This window comes from Mandrillus leucophaeus, unplaced genomic scaffold (assembly GCF_000951045.1).
Source record: "Mandrillus leucophaeus isolate KB7577 unplaced genomic scaffold, Mleu.le_1.0 Scaffold464, whole genome shotgun sequence".
Lineage (NCBI taxonomy): Eukaryota > Metazoa > Chordata > Mammalia > Primates > Cercopithecidae > Mandrillus > Mandrillus leucophaeus.
In genome coordinates, this window is record NW_012104965.1 from 1290731 (window position 1) to 1313103 (window position 22373).

A 22373-nucleotide genomic window follows, 5' to 3' on the forward strand; every position below is an offset into this window, starting at 1 on the left:
CTATGGTGCGATCTCAGCTCACTGCAACCTCTGAATCCCTGGTTCAAGAGATTCTGCCTCAGCCTCCCGAGAGCTGGGACTACAGACATGCGCCACCACGCCTGGTTAATTTTTGTATTTTTAGTAGAAATGGAGTTTCACCATGTTGGCCAGGTCTTGATCTTCTGACCTTGTGATCTGCCCGCCTCGGCCTCCCAAAGTGCTGGGATTACAGGGGTGAGCGCCCAGTCCAAAATATTTTTAAAGCTCTAAATAAACTTACTTTCTTTTAAATATAATAGAGTGATTGAACATTTCAAAGATGAAAAAACTAAGACTAGGCTGTTATAGAAACAGATATGCCATGATATGATTTGATAAAATAGCTTTTTACTGTCTTATTGAATAAAGTTAACCAAATCTGAAAGAAATCAAGTAAAATTTTACATATAAATTTTATCCAATGTTTTAAAAAAAAAAGTAATGGTTCATCAAAAATCCCATTTATGGCCTGGCGCGGTGGTGGCTCACTCCTGTAATCCCAGCACTTTGGGAGGCCAAGGCGGACGGATCACGAAGTCAGGAGATCGAGACCATCCTGGCTAACACGGTGAAACCCGTCTCTACTAAAAATATAAAAAATTAGCTGGGCATGGTGGCACACGCCTGTAGTCCCAGCTACTCAGGAGGCTGAGGCAGGAGAATCGCTTGAACCCGGGAGGTGGAGTTTGCAGTGAGCCGAGATCGCACCACTGCACTCCAGCCTAGGAGACAGAGAAAAAAAAAAATCCCATTTATGTTCAAGAGGATAGCCATAAGTCTCCCATATTCCTTCTGATATCCTATATTCAGAGTTCCAAAATGGGCCCAAATATCCCTGATTTGGCTAAAATTCAGAGTATCCCAGCATGGGCTGAAATAGAAGTATTTTAGTAAGCTTCACATATAGCTATATGACAGGAAAAGGCTTAAAGTCTTAGATGTTTAAAATGCCCTGCTTAATTATCCAAGAAGGCCTCCCTAAAACCAGTATTTCCATTTATCCATTTGTTTGATATTCTGGAGCTATTGACACCCAAGGCAATGCACTAAATGAGATTTGAGATGGAGGGATACTATTCACTATGAATCTAGAGAATGACTACTGTGAACCCAGGAAAGAGCACATATAGAATTTGAGAATCTGGAAACTGACCTCCTTAAAGGTGCACATGTAGTCTCCAAGAGCTAGAGTTGTATGTTGAAGGTTTTGAATTTACCTTCACTTACTGGCGTTGTAAAGTCTCTAAGAAGCTCTTAGGAAATAAGTCAACATTGACTTTTAATACACACCTCACAGGAAGTGGTGATGATTCAATCTGTAGCACTCTTTCCAACAAAGCTGAATGAGCCATGAGGTGCTTGACACTGAGAAGAACAGAGCAGCTGCTGCAGATACCATCCTTTGGATGAGTCAAAAGATGAATGTGGCTGGGTGTGGTGACTCACACCTGTAATCCCAGCACCTGGGAGGCCAAAGTGAGCAGATCACTTGAGGTCAGGAGTTTGAGACCAGCCTGGCCAACATGGTGAAACTCCATCTCTACAAAAAATACAGAAATTAGCCAGGTGTGGTGGCAGGTGGGTGTAGTCCCAGCTACTTGAGAGCTGAGGCAGGAAGATCACTTGAACCCGGGAGGCAGAGGTTGCAGTAAGCCAAGATCATGCCACTGCACTCCAGCCTGGGCCACAGAGCAAGACCCTGTCTCAAAGAAAAAAAAAAGAGAAATGTAATCCCCAGTGCTGGAGGTTAGGCCTAGTGGGAGGTGTTTGGATCATGTGGGCGGATCCTGCATGAATGGCTTAGTGCCATCCTCTTGGTGATGAGTGACTTCTCATTCAGAGTTCAGGTAAGATCTGGTTGTTTAAAAGTGTGTGGCACCTCCTCCTGGTCCTCTTGCTTCTGCTCTCTCCATGTGATCCACCTGCTCCTGCTTTGCCTTCTGCCATAATTGTAAACTTCCTGAGGCCTCACCAGAAGCCAAGCAGATGTTGGTGCCGTGCTTGTACCGGCTACAGAACTGTGAACCAATTAAGCTGCTTTTCTTTATAAACTACCAAGTCTCAGTTATTCCTGTATGGTAACACAAGAACAGTCTAATACACTCCTAGAATAAAACATAGGGAAAAACCTCTTTGACACTGGTCTAGGTAAAGATTTTTTTTAGATATGACACTGAAAACACAAGCAACAAAAGCCAAAATAATAAGTGGGACTATATCAAACTGAAAAGCTCAGCAAAGAAAACAACCAACAAAATAAAAAGACAATCTACAGAAGGGAAAAAAAAATTTGCAAATCATTTATCTGATAAAAGGTTAATATCCAAAATACATAAAGAACTCAAATGACTCAATAGCAAAAATAAAAACAATAAAGCTCAGAAAATCTGATTTAAAAATCAGCTCTTGGGCCGAGCGTGGTGGCTCACGCCTGTAATCCCAGCACTTTGGGAGGCTGAGATGGGTAGATCACTTGAGGTCAGGAGTTTGAGACCAGCCTGGCCAATATGGTGAAACCCTATCTCTACAACAAATACTAAAAACCAGACTGGGCACAGTGTCTCACGCCTGTAATCCTAGCACTTTGGGAGGCCGAGGCAGTGGGATCACCTGAGGTCAGGAGTTCGAGACCAGCCTGGCCAACATGGTGAAACCATGTCTCTACTAAATACAAAAAAAAATTACCAAGGCATGGTGGTGCATGCCTGTAATCCCAGTTACTTGGGAGGTTGAGGCAGGAGAATCACTTGAATCGGGGAGACAGAAGTTGCAGTGAGCCGAGATTGCACCATTGCACTCCAGCCTGGGCAACAGAGCAAAACTCCGTCTCAAAATAAAATAAAATAAAATAAAATAAAATAAAATAAAACAAAATAAAACAAAAATCAGCTCTTGATGTTCAATAGCCTCCTAACTGGGCTCTTCATCTTCAATCAATTCTCCGCACAGTGTTGGAGTCATGTGTTGCTTAATGACTGGGATACATTCTAAGAAATGTGTCGTCAGGTGATTCTGGACCTGAATAGATTTTTTTTTTTCAAGGAAGACTGACAAATGGCCATTAAGTACATGAAAAGGTACTCAACATTACTAACCATCAGATAAATACAAATCAAAACTACAGTGAGCTGGGCGTGGTGGCTCATGCCTCTAATCCCAGCACTTTGGGATGCCAAGACCGGCAGATTGTTTGAGTTCAGGAGTTCGAGACTAGTTTGGGCAACATGGTGAGAACCCATCTCTACCAAAACTACAAAAAAATTAGCTGAGTGTGATGGCATGTGCCTGTGGTGCCAGCTACTCAGGAAGCTGAAATGGGAGGATCACCTGAGCCCAGGAGGTGGAGGTTGCAGTGAGCTGTAATCATGCCACTGCACTCCAGCCTGGGTGACAGAGCAAGACTCTGTCTCAAAACAAAAACAAAAACAACAACATAAACCAAAAGACAAAACTACAATTAGATACCACCTCCCACCTTTTGGGGTACCTGGTATAAAAACACAAAATATAAGTATTGGTGAGGGTACAGAGAAAGGGCAGCCTTGTATACTGCTGTTGGGAATGTAAACTGGTACAGTTATCATGGAAAACGGTGGGAAATAAAAACAATTGTATTTAAAAAATTAAAATAGACCTACCTTAGGATACAGCAATCCCTTTTCTGGATCTATAGCCCCCCACAGAATGAAATCAGCACCATGGGAGATACCTGCATTCCCATGTTCATGAAGCATTAGTCCAAATAGCCCAAACATGGAAATAACCTAAGTACCTATCAATGGATTAATTGGTAAAGAAACTGTGGGCTATACAGGAATATTATGCAGTCATAAAAAAAGAAGGAAATTCTGCCATTGTGGTAACATAGATGCAACTTGAGGGTGTTATGCTAACTGAAATTAGTCAGACAGAGAAAGACAAATGCTGTGTGATCTCACATACATGTAGAATCTAAAATAGTTGAACCCACAAAAACAGAAGATAGAATGGTGGTTACCAAGATTAGAGAGTGGTGGTGGGAAAAGAAGTCATTGGTCAAAGGGCATAAACTTGCAGTTATAAGATGAATAAGTTCAGGAGATCTAATATACAGTATAGAGATCATAGTTAACAATACTGAATTATACAGCATACTTGAAATTTGCTTAAATGTTCTCTCTGCAAAATAAAGAGTAACTAAATAGGATGAGAGATGTGTTAACTAACCTGATTGTATAATAATTTCACAAAATATGTGTGTATTAAATCATCATGTTGTTTACCTTCAAATTGTAGAATTTTATTCATCAATTATACTTCAACAAAGCTGGAAAACTAAAAAAAGAAACAGGTGTATAATTAATAACAATGCTGGTTGTAAATTAAAACTAAGCGCCATATTTTTGGTGTCAAAATGTTTGACGTTTTTAAGAAAACATGTATAAGTGTTCTGCCTCTTGGATGAGACAATTTTAAATTAAGCTGTAAAAAAAAAAAAGTACTGACAAAACAGTTCACTTTCAGTAATCTGGGTTTTCCCAAGTAGTTACACGAGAGCCAGTCATTTCGAATTGGACAGTTTGAGTGCCTCTTCAAGAGTCTGAAATGTAGGTCAGGGCTCTGCTGACATTTCCATTGACCTCAGAGCTGAAAATCTAAAGTGATCACTGACAGTCAGGCAGTGAGGAAAGAAGACATGACACAGCCAACAAGGGTGACAGCCTGGCTCTGAAGTGGAATTATGTCCTTCAAACAGGTTGAAAGGTAAATAGGCAGCGATCATTCAAATACTTAAAGACAGATATATTTCGTTTTGAAAATACATGGGCCAAGTTGTTTTCTCTTGCAAGTTTTCATGATATTCCATGCAGTGGTTACTGATGTTGAGGGAATCTATAATATTATATGGCATCACATCACTTTAAATAATAATTATTGTACATTTCCATCAGTTAACTTCTAACTAGGAACATTTTTAGGGCTTCTGCTTCTTCTATGAAGAGAAGAATTACAATTGCTAACAAATTATGAAAGGGATCCCTATATTTCTGAGCTGGGGGACCCCAGTTTTTTTTAATGTTACTAGATATTTTATGCGATTTGATGAGCTGTGCATTGCGTTCTCTTGTTGTTTTACAGAAAAAGCTCAGGTTTTATTAAACAGATAAAATAACTGAATAATGTTGATTGTTGAGTAAATGAGTTAATTAATGTAACTGATTAATTGAATAATGTAACTCTAGTTGTCAACACAACGGTATTATTAGGAATTTCTATAATGTGTTCCTTTTGAGTTCTCTACAGATGAAAGCTTTTTTCCTCTTTTTTGGGGGGTGGGGGGACAAGGTCTCACTGTGTCGCCTAGGCCAGAGTGCAATGGTGTGATCATGGTTCACTGCAACCTTCACCTTCTGGGTAGCTGGGATGACAGTCACATGCCACCATGCTGGGCTAATTTTTTAATTTTTAGTAGGGACGGGGTTTCACCATGTTGCCCAGCCTGATCTCGAACTCCTGGGCTCAAGCAATCCACCAACCTCTGCCTCCTAAAGTGCTGGGATTACAGGCATGAACCACGACGCCTCCCCAGATGAAAGGCTTTTTACAGTCTAACTAGTGATAGCACATATTGCTTAATCTCACTTCACTTTTCTTCATTTTGAATCCATTTTCTCTGGGAATTCTGAAATTTTTGGCTCTTCCCAGGTTTAGCTCATCAAAGACTAGTATTTCTGGAGTGTGATAAGTACATCACTTTGGCAGGCAGAAGAATTCATCACCAGAAGTTAGCTCAGCCCAGGCACGGTGCTTCGTGCCTGTAATCCTAGCACTTTGGGAGACTGAGTTGGGAGGACCGCTTGAGCCCAGGAGTTTGAGGTTATAGTGAGCTATGATAATGCCACTGCACTCCAGCCTGGGCTACAGAGCCCAGCCCTTGTCTCTAAAAAAAATTTAAAACATAAAATAAATAAAGAAGTTAACTCGGAGGAGGAGGTTTCTGATGAGAAAGGCTAGATTAGGGGGAATTGTAATGAATCAAATGCCCTACTGAGTTAATTCATAGTCACTTTTGAAGAGTGTAAAATTCCATTTGTTTACTTTACTTCTCCATCTCGTTATATCTCCTAAATATACCTGTAACATTTCTTTGCTCTGTTTCCTTTCTTCCTTCCTTCCTCCCTCCCTTCCTTCCTTCTTCCTCCCTTCCTAATAAAAGGTTCCCATCAAATACAATAACTCTTAGGGAAAAATGTAATGCTTTTTATTATTTTACTAAAATACTACAATTTAAATATTTTTCATATTTTTTTCCAGAGGATAATGTCTTTTCCTGCTTCCAGACATGAATCAGGTCACTATTCAATGGGATGCTGTAATAGCCCTTTACATACTCTTCAGTTGGTGTCATGGAGGTATGCTGTTTTGTGTATCTACTGCTGTCTTTCATTCAACAAATGGAATATTGAGTGATTATTATTTTCATGGTGTTATGTTAGAATCTCTGAAGAATATAAATATTATTGGACTGGAAAAAATGTGTGCATAAAAATTACGCAGAATGAAATAAAAATGGCCCAATCGTCCAAATGCAGGATTTCTTTCTCAAATTTCCCTTCTGGACAGCCCTCTTACATGTGAATATTTCCACAAAGGAGCTTATTAGTTTGAGTTGGCATTTTCTATCTTCAAACTATTATAACTGTTATATAATAACCTGTTAAACATTTTAATGTAATTCTATTTCACAAACCACTTATCGATAGTTACTATGTGCCTAGCACATAGTAACTGTGTGGGCCATTGGCAAGAGTATGGTTTTATTCATTATATTCAAACTTTACTGAAAAAAGTAGGCTTTATCGAAAAAAGAACAAAAGATTGGTTAAGTAGCTAGAGAATGGGGTTCAGATTCTACAGTGCCCAGTGTTATTTCTAATCTTACCTTTGAAAAATACTGTAGCTTCATAATCTCTCAGTTCTCTAAAGTAGGAGAGCTAATTATATTTGCTCTTTAGACACTTAGAGAAGCTTCCAAGCTAACTCTAGTCTTGTGCCATGGTGCTGAACATCAACAAAAGTGTAACAGAGGCTGGACGAGGTGGCTAATGCCTGTAATCCCAGCACTTTGGGAGGCTGAGGTGGGTGGATCACCTGAGGTCGGGAATTTGAGATCAATGTGACCAACATGGTGAAACCCCATATTAGCGGGGCGTGGTGGTGCTCACTTATAATCCCAGCTACTCCAGAGGCTGAGGCAGGAGAGTCGCTTGAACCTGGAAAGTGGATGTTTCAGTGAGCCGGCATTGCGACACTGCACCCCAGCCTGGGTGACAGAGCAGGACTGTCTCAAAAAAAAAAAAGCCTAACAGACTAGTTTATGAAAGATACATCTAGTCCTAAAACAGTTTTCAATGGAATCATTTAATTAATAGAAATAATAAATTTAAAATGCAATAGTATGTTCTTCTGAATCTCTTGTTTTAATGTTTTACATGTAATTTATTATTTTTCCATTTATTTCTAGGAATTACAAATATAAACTGCTCTGGCCACATTTGGGTAGAACCAGCCACAATTTTTAAGATGGGTATGAATATCTCTATATATTGCCAAGCAGCAATTAAGAACTGCCAACCAAGGCAACTTCATTTTTATAAAAATGGCATCAAAGAAAGATTTGAAATCACAAGGATTAATAAAACAACAGCTCGGCTTTGGTATAAAAACTTTCTGGAACCACACGCTTCTATGTACTGCACTGCTGAATGTCCCAATCATTTTCAAGAGACACTGATATGTGGAAAAGACATTTCTTCTGGATGTAAGTGTTGGGGCACATTCAAAATGCAAACAAAAGCTAGTCTAACAATTACCTGGTCATTACCACACTAGTCTAAAAATAGGGACAAAATGATGTAGTTCAGTTTTTAGATTAGTTTCATACAGGAGCTGCAAACTCAAATGTCTCCAGGGCCAGATCGGTGAACTATATGAATTGTAGAAGCTGATAGGAGCTATGCAGAGAAGAAAGTACACAGGTGGTCTCCTTGGGGGGAGCCACTGCCCAGATCCAGTAATCACAGGGGCCCAGTATTCCTACATCTTTTGGCTCTTCAAAGGAAGGCAGAAATATAAAATTTTAATGTGTACTCTCTAAATTTTAAAATGTTGCCAATACATTCAAAAAACATTTTTTCACCTCTACCCTGAATGAACACTGCATATGTGAGGGCCAGCACGCTTAGATTTAAAATGTTGCTTTTTTAATCTTCTTGTTTTATTTTTCTAAACTAATATAATTAACCTTGAAGCAGATCCCATTGAGAAATTTTGAGGCCAAGGTTTAGGGGGAGTTGCAAAACTAGTTTTGTGCTCCCACTGTACTCCTAGGTTTGCGACCTTGGGCAAGTTGCTTAAGCCTCAATTCCTCGCCTGTAAAAGGAGGCTAATTTTACAGGCTGTGTTATGCACCTGATTTCAATAATTTATTTGGAAGCATATGATAAAATTTAAAGTACATCTGTACCCAAATCCTTAAAAATACATCCTTTTGATAAAACATAGGGAGAGTCTTCTACAATCCTCTGTTCCTAATCTCACTATTCTAATTTACAATCACTGTGTTTGTTACTGTAACTATTAATTTTTTTTTCTTAAAACCCACCTTGAAGGGAATAATTATTAATTTATTTAAAAGTTTAGTCAAGTTAATCTTAAAAATATATGCTAAATTCAATCTGTGCTCTGAGTGTCCTGGAAGTGTTTAAATCACTATAGTGATATGGGCTGGCTTGTATATTTATATACCTAGTTTTGGTTCTACTATTATGAAGGGGGTAAATCAATAAGTTCAGCACTGTTTTAACTCAGATATTCATTCTCTATGGCACTTGAACCCATTTTCAGTAAAAAAAATAAAAGAGTTTGTGTCTTTGCCGTGTTCCCTTCCTCCATACTTTTGAGACTCAAACCTCAGTTCTTGCTTCTTCTTCACGTTTACAACTTAGCTGGGGGCAGACCCATATCACCACTACCACCTGACCCCATTGTGGCTGCTTGGAAAGTAAGAGGCTTCCTTGCTCTATAATGAAGCCATTGTCCTACTTAACTCTGAGCAGCTGATCTTGCATGCTTTTCAAGAGAAGGAACTATAGAAAGTTGTAGAGGTGAGTTGAGGAAGGAAAGTCATAGGTTTTGGAGTCAAAGAATAAACCTACCTTAAACTAATGCCTTAAAGCTGCTAAACTTGCCCTAAATTGTGGAAATTAAACCACAGGCAGACATCTTATCTGATGTATGAAATCTCCTTAGCTTGTCCACATCCTCAGGAAACATAACCAAACCTCAATGCTTAAATACTTTACTATTTATCCTTTGGGGGTGGGAGTGGGATAGAGAGACCATACAATTTCTTTGGAGGGCAAATAAGCAACTTTCACAGTTACAGGAAAAGGTTAGTTATTAATTTAAGCCAGAGGGAAAAAAGGAAGCAAAATAAACATTGTCTCTGTTAAAAAACAAAATTTCAGCAAATTTAGTTTTTAGATCTGATAGGTTTTTGTTTGTGATTCATGAATCGGCAGCATCTCATTCTATAAAATTAATCTGAGTATCCTGGAGGTGTTTAAGTTACTACAGTGATATGGACTGGCTTGTATAATTATGTACTTAGTTTTGGTTCTACTATTTGGTTCTACTATTATAACAGAACAGTTGGTTTTTGTAAGGTAGGAACAAGAAATGACATTTTTATAAAACCTACCAGATTGGTTAACATTGTTACTTCGGGTTATTTTCCTTGTATGATTAAAGCGGATGGGGTTTCCTTATCCTCCCTGCTCAGGCTGACTGGGCTCTTTCTACGTGGTTGCTTTGAATTTTCTGTTTTCAGGAAAAACTAGTCTGTGGGAGTTTTACCTGCTTCCTTAAAGTTTCAGCTTGATTATATGTCACTTAACAGGAGTGACTTCTTTTTGATTTGGTATGTGGGGGCCTAGTGCAGGAGCTCAGTCCAAAACAATGGCCTCCTATACATTTTCTTTAACACCACCTTCCGTGTGTTGCAGTTTGTATCACTGATTACTCCCAAGAGCCCTCTCATTGTTGGCTGAGGGGCCTCTGTCTTCAAACCTAACACCAGGCAATGTAGAAGGTAAGAGAATGGACTTTGTTCCTCTTCCAGGACAGTCTAATAGAAATACATTCTCTGCTGATGGCTGCTTAGAAAGAACATCACTCTTTCCACTTATTTAACTTGTGAGTTGTAACTCCTTACATAGGCCTCTGGTTATGAGTGTAAAAATGTAACTGCCAGGTAAGAATTTACTCAAACCCCTGGATTCAAGCTGAATGTCTTCTTGAGCTCTACATTCTTAGCAAACAAAACTTCCTATTTAAGTAGGTCAAAAAAAGGTTTTTGAGGGTTTTGCGGCATTCTAGAAATCACATTGCTTTCACTGGACAACTTTGATCACAGGATATTTGTCATGTGAGATTTACTATGTCAACTTATCATCATTGCTTTGAACAAAATGATTATATGTATTTTTTTAGACTAGAGACAAATTGTAAAAGACAAGATAAATGAGTCATTGCTTTCCTTGAAAAGCTATCCAAATATATTTTAAAGTGCTGTGCTTTAATGTATAATTTGTGAAATATAAACCATATTATCAAAATTTCCATTTTTAGCCACAATCCTAAAAACTTCTTAGATTCTTATCTAAGATTAAATGCACACATATTATGGGAAATTTGTTGTAATCAGACCATACCAATCATCGGATAAAATACAAGATGTCTTTATTCATTTAAAAATATCAAATTAAGCTGTGCACAAATAGTCACGTTTCCACTTAATCATTTGTTTAAAATTTTAAGTATCTTTGACTTTTTAAATTTTAACTTTCTTTGGCCTTCATTTACAATGATGAAAGCACATTTGTTATTCAATAAAAGCCTCTGAATATTTGTTTCTAGCATTGCCATTAAGTATGATTACAGAACAATTAGGCTGGCCTGTGGCCTGCTTGAGTAAGAAATTGTAGAGTGATCTTTGCCAGAAGCATTGCATCTCTCTCCACTTTAATCCTTCTTGTTATTATCTTAATTGAGACAATCAATTCATGGAATAAACTTTATTGAGTGGTTACTATGCACCAAAAATGTGTTAAATGCTGGAAGTACAAAGAAGAGGAAATCACAGGCTGCTTTCAAGAAGCTCTCAGTAGAAAAGGATCCTTGGCTAGACTCTGAATTAACAAAAAACCTGGCCTGTGATTCCTGAGTATCCCAATAATAGGGGAAGGGTAGGATTGGCAGGAAAGAACAAAAACATAAGCCCCCTTTTGTACACCTCAGGGTGTTCTCTAGTATCTAGTTGTATAGCCAGGTTTTGTTCTTGGATATTGAATAACCTGGCAATGAGGCCTAACAACAACTTGATATTATTTTCATAACCATACTCACAGCCCCATCATAAATTGCTTCATATTAACAAATACTTATTTGCGTGTGTGTGTGTATAGTCATCTTTTTGATCTTTCGCAAAGTTAATTAACTACCAGACATTTGTAACCCCAAGAATTCACTTCACGTAGGATGCTGTGGTGTAACACAGCCCAAACGATCTGATGGCCAAATCAATGACACACTCTATCTGAAACCAGAGGGAAAAATAACTTCAGCACCAATCATTGTAATCAATGAGGGATCACAACTGAATCTCCAAAATGATTTAAATTTATGTTTCCACACCTACTTCATTTAAGGCTCAATTAAAACAAAGATTTATTTTACCCTACTTGGAACCCAGTTACCATTGTAACTCAATGCTACAAGTCACCAAAACGTTGTAAAGTACTTTTTAGTGTGTTCTTACTGTTTGAAAATAGCTTTTTTGAAAAGGATATTAGACCTTCGATATATGAAAAGAGTTTTTTAATTGTAAAATCAAATTGCATTCAATATAGAGAGTTTTTAAAATGTAGACCAGCAAAAAAGAAATACCTATCATTCCCATAATCCTATAACTTTACTAGTAACCATAATCCCTCTTTAATAATTTGGAATATGTCTTTGAAATTTCAGACCCTCTGTTTCTCAATCTCTCGCTTAAATGAAACCACTAATTGAACCATTTTGCAACCTGCTTTTTTCACTTTGCCATATGATCATTACTTCATTAAATATACTTTTAATTCCTTGCAAAGGCCAAGTACTTAAATTGTCTTCTACAACATTGCTTTTGGATGTGTTTAGGACTGGATTGTAGTTTATTTAACCTTATTTTGGAAAATTGAGCTTGTTTACAATTTTTTCATTGTTATGAACAATACTTTAAGGGCACATCCTTTAAGCCAAATATTTTATATATCTATAAATGTTTCATTAAGGATGCATTCTTAGATGTATAATTGCTGAGTTGCAAAATATTACACCTGCTTTTACAGATTGTGGTATGTAAAGTGCTCTCTATAAAGGCTGTACCAACTTGTACTTCCACCAGAAGCATGTTAGAGGACTTCCATGAGTCCACTCCAACACTGTGTACTGTCATTTTTCAAAATCCTTGCTAATTTGATAGGTTTAAAGACATCTAGTACTGCCTTGATTTGCAGTGAGAATAAAATTTTTAATATATTTGTTTATTATTTTACAAGCAAAATTTTTGGTAAGCAATTTGCAGGTGAAGTGAAAGCAATATGTACTTAAGATAAATCTTTGGATGGAACTTCAGATGCCTAAATGTCTGTATTTTTATTCTTTATGAGCCTCTATCCTTCCACTTGTCTTGTCATTCTCTGAGCAGCCAAGTGTCCCAGCAGTATTTCACATGTAGGGATGAACTAAGAGAGCCACACCTGAAAAGTGAATATTTAATAAACACTCAATATTTCTACATTTTAAAAAAATCTTAATCTTATTCACTATTGAATGATATAACTGAAAATTTTGGGTGTCATTCAATAGTTGTTGGAGTTTCATAGGCGTTAGAGGCCCTGAAAAGTCAATGTCATCAGAACTCTCTCATCTTTTCCTGTCTGCTAGGTATTGTTTTCCCCTGTGTTGGCTTCGTTCTTACATAGACTAAAGACTGTGAAAAAGCCTGTTTCACAATGACAGCAAGATGGCCACCAGCAACTTACAGCTCACATGCTACTCAGAGATAGCAGTTTCAGGAGCACAGAGTGTGCTTCTTTTACAATGGTTTAGAAAAAGTGCCTTGGAGAATTCTGATTGGTTCATTATGAGTCATATGTTCATTCCCAAGGGAAATTCTCGTATTAGTCAGCCTACCTCAAAGGCACACTTCTGTGGAGAGCTTCTTGATTGACAGGCCTTGGGGTTGGGGTGGGGGTGAGATTGGAGTGAGGGGCTGGAGGGGATGTCAGTTCTCAAGAGGGAAAGATGCTAGCCAACGAAAAATAAAAATGTTCCCCATAATATGGCCACCTGGAGAAAGAGCTGGGCAGGAATAGGGGTGGGATGAGTTGAGTGGAGTGACGGGAAAAGAGCCTTGAAATAGAATTGTGTGAATACCAAACTTTCAAAAAACCTTGTTGTGGTGTTGGTAAAATACATAACATAAAATGTACCATTTTTACCATGGTTAAGTATACAGTTCAGTGGCACTAAGTACATTTACACTGTTGTACAACCATCACCACCATTTATCTCCAGAACCCTCTTATTGCAAGCTGAAACTCTGTATCCTTTAAACAAATATCCACTTCCTTCTCCTCCAAGCCACAGCAACTGCCATTCTACTTTCTACGAGCTTGACTATTCCGGATACCTTGTGGAAGGGGAATCGTGCAATATTTGTCCTTTAGGGTCTGGCTTACTTTGCTTAATATAATGTCTTCAAGTTTCATCTACATTGTAGCATGTATTAAAGTTTCCTTCTTTTTTAAGGCTGAATAATATTTTATTGCATGTATGAACACTAAACTTTTAAAATGAGTAGTGGAAAATGTGCAAGAGAAGAAGATAGTCTGCCAGAGTAGTAGAAGAAAACTACAAAGAACCCATTTGCAAGAGCCAAAAGCAAAGAGGTTTCTTTTCTTGTCTTGTTTTTGAGACAAGGTCTCACTGTGTCACCCAATCTGGAGTGCAGTGTGTTGATCATAGCTTACTGCAGCCTCAAACTCCTAAGCTCCAGGGATCCCTCCAGTCTCAGCTCCCCAGTTAGCTGAGACTACTGGGTGAGCCACCACATGCACCTTTAAAACAGAGAGCTTTCAAGGAGGGAGTGAGCAAAATATGAAATGCTGCAGAGATTTTCTGTGGACTTTTATTTTAATTACAAAATAGATGAAAAGGAACAAATAGCTTTCTTCCTTATAAAAAATTTTCAGTGACAAATGACAAGAGATGGGGTCTGTTGAAGAGAAAGTCATCGAAGACCTTAGCAACAATGGTGGAATTGTGGAAGCTGAATCCTGATTGTTTTGGGTTCAAAAGCATATGGGAAATGAAGAATAATAGGCTCTTTAAAAGTGTTTAGCTGTTAAGAAAAAGAGAAAGATATAGGAGTAGCTGGGGGAGACTGAATTTAGGATAATATAGTCAAGTATAAGAAGAAGAGGAATGGATACTTGATGGTAAAGTGGGTTGCAAGGTAAGGTAGTAGGGATGGAATGAGGAGCAGGGAGGTGCTGAGTGCTAATTGACCTGATTTTCAAATAAAATTGTCAGTTTCTGAACTGACTACTTTATAGAAAACTTCATATTTCTTATGGCAGCTCCTAAGTGATATGTTTTGTTGCAGATCCGCCAGATGTTCCTGATGAGGTAACCTGTGTCATTTATGAATATTCAGGCAACATGACTTGCACCTGGAATGCTGGGAAGCTCACCTACGTAGACACAAAATACGTGGTGCATGTGAAGAGGTAGGTCCCTTCCTCACGGCTTCATATAAGCGGTTCCACCCTGGTTCAGCCAGAGCTCTGCCTCCACCAGAGATCCAAGAAATCAGCCTCAAACATTAAATATGTACCCTGATTTATCCCTAATTTCCTACTTATGATCAGTGAACCTACCAATGCCCTTTTCGGGCCATTAATATTTTCACTCTGGCAGGAAAGTATTCTATGATCTTTCAACCCTTTTTATTCATTTGTAGGTAATTGGTAGCAGGGGCCTAATGGTGGTACAGCCCAGCACAGTTTTAAATCATTGCTTAGGATGGGCACAGTGGCTCACACCTGTAATCCCAACACTTTGGGAGGCCGAGGTGGGCGAATAACCTGAGGTCAAGAGTTTGAGACCAGCCTGGCCAACATGGTGAAACCTGGTTTCTACTAAAAATACAAAAATTAGCCTGGCATTGTGGCAGGCACCTGTAATTCCAGCTGCTCGGGAGGCTGAGGCAGGAGAATAGCTTGAACCTGGGAGGCAGAAGTTGCAGTGAGCCAAGACTGCGCCACTGCACTCCAGCCTGGGTGACAGAACAAGACTCCATCTCAAAAAATAAAATAAATAAAATAAAATAAATTATTGCTTAAATACCTGCTCTATTCTTCTTCTAGGGTTTCAACAACTTAATTTCCCCGAATTGCTATGATTTTTAATCTTTAAATGGGCCTAAAAATAAAACCTAAATGCACAAGTTTGTTCTAATTCATTATGTGGAATTTGACTTTTAAAGTGTGTATAATCATGCCACATTACCACTAAATTCATGGAAGCTATTAATTGTTAATACTGACCCTCAAATCTTAAATTTAGTGTCTGTATAGCTGATCAACTTTCTTGTTTGTCTCATACTAAGGGGGTTTTCAGGACAAAGGATTTTCAGTTTTAAAACCTGGAAAGTTGTGGGCAAACTAGGACAAGTTGCTCACCTTATTCGTGTTTCTTGTTTTGTTTAGTTTATTAAAAAATAAAATTCCAGGCCAGGCACAATAGCTCATGCCTGTAATCCCAGCACTTTGGGAGACTGAGGCTGGTGGATCACCTGAAGTCAGGAGTTTGAGACCAGCCTGGCCAACATGGCGAAACTCCATCTCTACTAAAAATACAAAAATTAGCTGGGCATGGTGGTAGGTGCCTGTAATCCCAGTTACTCAGGAGGCTGAGGCAGGGAGAATTGCTTGAACCCAGGAGGCAGAGGTTGCAGTGAGCTGAGATCATGCCACTGCACTCCAGCCTGGGCAAAAGAGTGAGACTCTGTCTCAAAAATAGTAATAAATAAAATAAAATAATTTAAAATGCCGGCTGGGCACGGTGGCTCATGCCTGTAATCCCAGCACTTTGGGAGGCTGAGGCGGGTGGATCACCTGAGATCAGGAATTCAAGACCAGCCTGACTAACATGGTGAAACACTGTCTCTGCTAAAAATGCAAAAATTAGCCGGGTGTGGTGGCACACACTTGTAATCCCAGCTACTCGGGAGGCTGAGACAGGAGAATCGCTTGAACCCGGGAGGTGGAGTTTGCAGTGACCCTAGATCGCGCCATTGCACTCCAGCCTGGGCAACAAGAGGGAAACTCCATCTCAAAATAAAATAAAATAGAATAAAATGCCTTCTGTGGTGTTTTTGAAGTACACTTTTTTTTCTGTCAGTAATTCTTTTTTTTTTTGGAGACGGAGTCTCGCTCTGTCGCCCAGGCTGGAGTGCAGTGGCAGGATCTCAACTCACTGCAAGCTCCGCCTCTCGGGTTTACGCCATTCTCCTGCCTCAGCCTCCCGAGTAGCTGGGACTACAGGCGCCCGCCGCCTTGCCCGGCTAGTTTTTTTTTTTTTTTTTTTTTTTTTTTTTTTTTTGTATTTTTTAGTAGAGACGGGGTTTCACCGTGTTAGCCAGGATGGTCTCGATCTCCTGACCTCATGATCCACCCGTCTCGGCCTCCCAAAGTGCTGGGATTACAGGCTTCAGCCACCGCGCCCGGCCTCTGTCAGTAATTCTGAAACATTTCACAAACTATGTTTTAAAGCATTTATTGGACCCTTACTGTTTGCCAAGCACTGGGCCAAGAGCTTTATAAATGCTGCCTAATTTAATACCTGTACAGCCATGTGAAGCACTGGGATCCTACAAATGCTTATGTCCTCCTAAAATTCATATGTTGAAACCAACCCCCAATGCAAGAGTAACAGGAGTTGGGGCCTTTGAAGTGAGATTAGGTTGTGAGGGTGAAGCCCTCATGGATGGAATTATCGCCCTTCCATAAGAGGCCTGAAAGAGAGCTTCTTTGCCCTTCTACCCTGTGAGGACACAGCCAGAAGGTGCTATCTATAAAGCAGAGAGTGAGCCCTCACCAGACACTGAATCTGCTGATGCCTTCGTCTTGGACTTCCAAGCCTCCAGAACTGTAAACAATAAATTTCTGTTGTTTATAAATTACCTAGTCTAAGGTATTTGTATAGCAGCTGAAAGAGACTAAGACAGATGCATGCAATTATTTTTCCCATTTGTATAGACAAGGGAACTGAGACTTAGTGAGGTCAGGTATGTATCCAGGACCACACAGTTGCAGAGAAGGAGTGGTGGAATTTGAACATAGGTTGCCTGACTGTCTTCTTAACTTATTTTCTGCCAAAGGCATGTGGAGGTCCAGATCGCGGGGCATCTTTAAAATACTCTGTTCAGTTCTCATCATTATGGAAGGGAATAACCTTCTTTTTAAAAAAGTAATCTTTTTATTTATTTATAGGGTGTTTGTTTTCTGTTTGTTTGTTTGTTTTGTTTTTGTTTTTGTTTTTTGAGTCAGGGTCTCTGTCACCCAGGCTGGAGTACAGTGGCACAATCTTAGCTCACTGTAACCTCTGCCTCCTGGGTTCAAGCAATTCTCCCAGTCACCAAACCTGGTCTGTATTGAAGAGAATAACCTAATCTTGCTCTCTTTCTCTCCGCCTGTTGGATAATTTTGACTAAGTGAAACGTAAAAAGAAATACCTCTTCATTCAAGAAAGTGCATGTAGAAACTAGACAGATTTAATGAACACATTACTAGACCTGGAGTTACCAGCTGCATGCCATGGGCAAGAGGCATACACCTTTCATTCTGAACAGGAGTTAAACGGAGGCATATTCCAGTACCAAAGAGATGATGAAAACTCTGATATCAGGGATGAGTAGAGTTGATGGATGAGATGCAATATACTAAGTACTGTGCTCTGTACTTCACGTGCATGACATCTTCAATTCTCAACTTTGTGAGGGAACGATTGTTATTGTTCCCATCTTGCAGATGGCTTGGGGAGCTCACATTACCTCTCCAAAGTCACTTGACTAAGAAGTAAAGGAGCAGGGATTTTCACGGGGATCTCTCTGGCTAAACCATTGGAGACTAAACCTCTACCCCTTGCCTGTAGGGTAAAGTAGAAAAGCCACGAGAGCGAGACAACTAGAGTCTCATTGCTAAGTCAACTTTAGGGATTTGAAGGTGAGGGCAGTATGGCAGCAAACTTTGCACTTCAAGCTCACAGAAAAACCAGGCAGTGCCAGACTGACAGAGAGCCTAGTGTCTTGAGGATATTCACTATCTCCCCGAACCTGGAAGGATCTCCTGAACTGCTGATCCTGGTTGTTTGGTTAATTCATTTTTCCTTTGTTTTTAATATAACACTTTATTAAGTATAGTTCATCTACCATACAATTCTCCTTATTTAAAGTATATCATTCCTTGAGTTTTCGCACCCATCACTACAATCAATATTGAACATTTTCATCATGCCCAAAAAAATCACATCCACCCATCACTACAATCAATATTGAACATTTTCATCACGCCAAAAAAAAGCACATCCATTAGCAGTCACTTCCTATTTCCCCTCAATCTTCCCAGTCCATGGCAACCACTATCTGCTTTCTGTCTCTGTGGATTTGCCTACACTGGACACTTCATATAAAAGGAATCATATAACATGTGGTCTTTTGTGACTGGCTTCTTTCATTTAGCATAATGTTTTCAAGGTTATCTATGGTGTAACATGTATCAGTACTTTATTCCTTTCTTTTTTTCTTTTTTTCTTTTTGAGATGAAGTCTTACTCTGTTGCCCAGGCTGGAGTGCAATGGTGCGATCTCGGCTCACTACAACCTCTGCCTCCCGGGTTCAAGTGATTCTCCTGTCTCAGCCTCCTGAGTAGCCGAGATTACAGGTGCACACCACCACTCCCGACTAATTTTTTTTGTATTTTAGTACAGACGGGATTTCACCATGTTGCCCAGACTGGTATGGAACTCCTGAGCTTAGGCAACCCTCCCGCCTTGGCCTCCCTTAAGTGCTAGGATTACAGGCGTGAGTCACCGCGCCTGGCCCTTTATTCCTTTTTTAAATAATGTTCTATTATTTGGAACACATTTTATTTATTTATTCCTTGGTTGATGAACTTTTTGGTTGTTTCCACTTTTCAGCTATTATGAATTATGCTTTTATTAATATTTGTGTACAAGTTTTGTGTAGACATATTTTTATTTCTCTTGGGCATATATTTAGGAAGAGAATTCCTGGGTCTCTTGGTAACTCTGTTTAATCTTTTGTTCAACTGCTATAATGTTTTCCAAAGCAGTCACACATTTTACATTCCCACCAACAGTGTATAAGGGTTCCAGTATTTCCACATTCTTGCCAACCTTTGTTTTTATCTTGGTTATTGCCACCCTGGTGGGTGCGGGCTAATTCTTTCAAGCCTGACTTACCTGCATTCTGAGGTTCCTGATAGTAAAACTGCATTGCAAATTCCGGATAGATGAACCACAATTTGAAAAAATATATTTGTTTGATACAATTTTAAACTTGCTAACCCCCACCTAATTTCCTATTTAGTATCATAAAAATATTTTCTGAATATTTTATAAAACTATGTATTATATATTTCTTTTAAAATCCTTTAATGTGTTCAAAATTATATATGTTTAAATTTATTTACACATGACGTTTGAGGAACACATTCACGTTATAAAGTAAGGAATATTTGTAGTAGTTATGAGTACTAAGATTGTTCTCAGTACTCAGAAAGTCACTCTGAAAATACTAAGAATAAGTTTACTAAAGAGAATGCTTTCAGAAATATTCATTGCAAAGAGCATGAGCTTTAGAGTTTTAGATTTAATTTCCAGTTCTGAAACTTATCAGTCAGGTGTCTTTTATGATACAAATATCAGAAAACTCAAGTGCAGGCCAGGCGCAGTGGCGCTCACTTGTAATCCTAGCACTTTGGGAGGCTGAGGCAGATGGATCACTTGAGGTCAAGAGTTCAAGACCAGCCTGGCCAATATGGTGAAACCCCAACTCTCCTAAAAATACAAAATTTAGCAGAGCATGGTGGCATATGCCTGTAATCCCAGCTACTCAGGAGGCTAAGGCAGGAGAATCGCTTGAACCTGGGAGGTGAAGGTTGCAGTGAGCCAAGTTCATGCCATTGCACTCTAGCCTGGGCTACAGAGTGAGACTCCATCTCAAAACAAACAAAAAGAAACAAAAACAAAAAAACTACTCAAGTCCAGTCACTTAAATAGACATGGCCTTATTTATATCAGGTCACAATTACATGTAATAACAGGTGGCATGATGATTCAGCAATACCCCAGGGATCTAGGCTCTTTTCCTCTTTCTACTCTGCGATATGCAGCGTGTTGACCTTAATCTTCAGATGCTGTATCTCCAGGCTTCTCATCCAAGTTCCAGGCAGGAAAAGTGGTAAAGAGCAAAGGAGTTCCTCCTGTGGACTTCCACCTACATTGAGTTGACCACAACGGTGTCACATATCTACTCTGTCTGGATGGGAACCTGGCAGAAGGGCATTGTAAATGGAGTTTGGTACCGTCATCCAACAGTATTAGCCATAGTTGCTAGCTGTGTAATCTTAGAAAAGTTATTTAGCCTCGCTGAGCCTCAGCCTCCTGTGAAATGAAGATAATTAATACCACAAAGCTTACAAAAAAGCAAATTATAGGAAGTGACTTGCATATAGGAAACGCTTACAATTAAGTACAACACAAAATAGTGTCTTAGTCCATTCAGGTGACTATAACAAAATACCTAGACTGGGTAATTTGTAAACAACAGAAATTTATTGCTCACAGTTCTGGAGGCTAGGAAGTCCCAGATTAAGTGTCAACAGATTTTGAGGGTCTGTTCCTCTTAGATGGTAACTTCTATATGTTCTCACATAGTAGAAGGGGCCAGGCAGCTCCCTTCAACCTCTTATATAGGGGCATTAAATTGATTCATGAAGGCAGAGCCCTCATGACTTACCCACTTTCTAAAGGCCCTACCTCTTAGTACTATTACATTGGGGTTTAAGTTTCAATATGCAAATTTTGAGGGTACACTAATATTCAGACTATAGCAAAGGATATTATAATATTATGGCCCAAGAGAAACCTGACTGATTTGATTGAGGGAAATATTAATGTAAAGCCATAAAAATTATTATTTATAGGATATTATAGATAATTTTATTCATATATTTTTAAGTAATACAATAATTTTGGAAAAATCTAGAAAGAGATGTTGCTTGTGCTCTAATAAGAAAGACTTATCTTTTATATGTCAATAGTACATTTATTCATTCAAACTAGAATGTAGGCTTAATGTGGGCAAGGATTTTTGTTTGATTTGTTCATTGCTGTATTGATTGAGCCTAGAATGGGGCTTGACACATAGTAAATGCTCAATAAATATTTGTTGAGTAATTATTCTAGTTGATAACTAGAAATAGACATTTCCTGCATCTCCCTCTCATTGTCTAGTTAAGTAATAATATAAGGTCATATATATTTTAAGAATTATTTCTCCCACCTTCTTTCTTAAAATCCAACAATAAACTATAGCCAAACTCTGATAAACCTAACCAAGTTCTGAATTGATGGAGGCCAGATGAATGGGATTTTATTACATTTTAAAGAGGACATAAAAGATATAAAAGGTTAGCATAAAAAGGACGTTCTCCTCTAGTAAAGTCAAAGGACTAACTTCCATAAATATAGACAGGTCAGAAAAGGAAACAAACACCTATTTATCTAATGATTAATTACAAACAAACTAATGAGTTGAAAAAAATTAGAGAAGAGGGCTGGGCGCAGTGGCTCATGCCTGTAATCCCAGCACTTTGGGAGGCTGAGGTAGGTGGATCACTTGAGCTCAGGAGTTTGAGACCAGCCTGGGCAACATGGTGAAAAATACAAAAAATACAAAAATTTCTACAAAAAGATAAAAAATTAGCCAGGTGTGGTGGCGGGTGCCTGGAGTCCAAACTACTTGAGAGGATGGCTTGAATCCAGGAGGCAGAGGTTGCAGTGAGCCACTGTACTCCAGCCTGGTTGGCTTAGCCAGACCCTGTCTCAAAAAAAGAACAAACAAAAAAAGAGACAGAGAGAGAGAAAGAAAGAGAGAGAAAGAGAGAAAGAGAGAAAGA

At 38.9% G+C, this 22373-nt stretch overlaps 1 protein-coding gene across 1 annotated transcript in view; it reads left to right on the plus strand.

The window, feature by feature from the left end:
• Nucleotides 1-4622: 4622 nt before the first annotated feature.
• IL23R (interleukin 23 receptor) overlaps nt 4623-22373 on the plus strand; it is a 98757-nt gene continuing 81006 nt past the window's right edge. The window contains exons 1-4 of the mRNA XM_011994982.1: nt 4623-4764; nt 6316-6413; nt 7526-7822; nt 14774-14897. Coding sequence (XP_011850372.1) covers nt 6344-6413; nt 7526-7822; nt 14774-14897 — 491 coding nt within the window. The 5' untranslated portion in view covers nt 4623-4764; nt 6316-6343. The remainder of the gene's footprint in view (nt 4765-6315; nt 6414-7525; nt 7823-14773; nt 14898-22373) is intronic.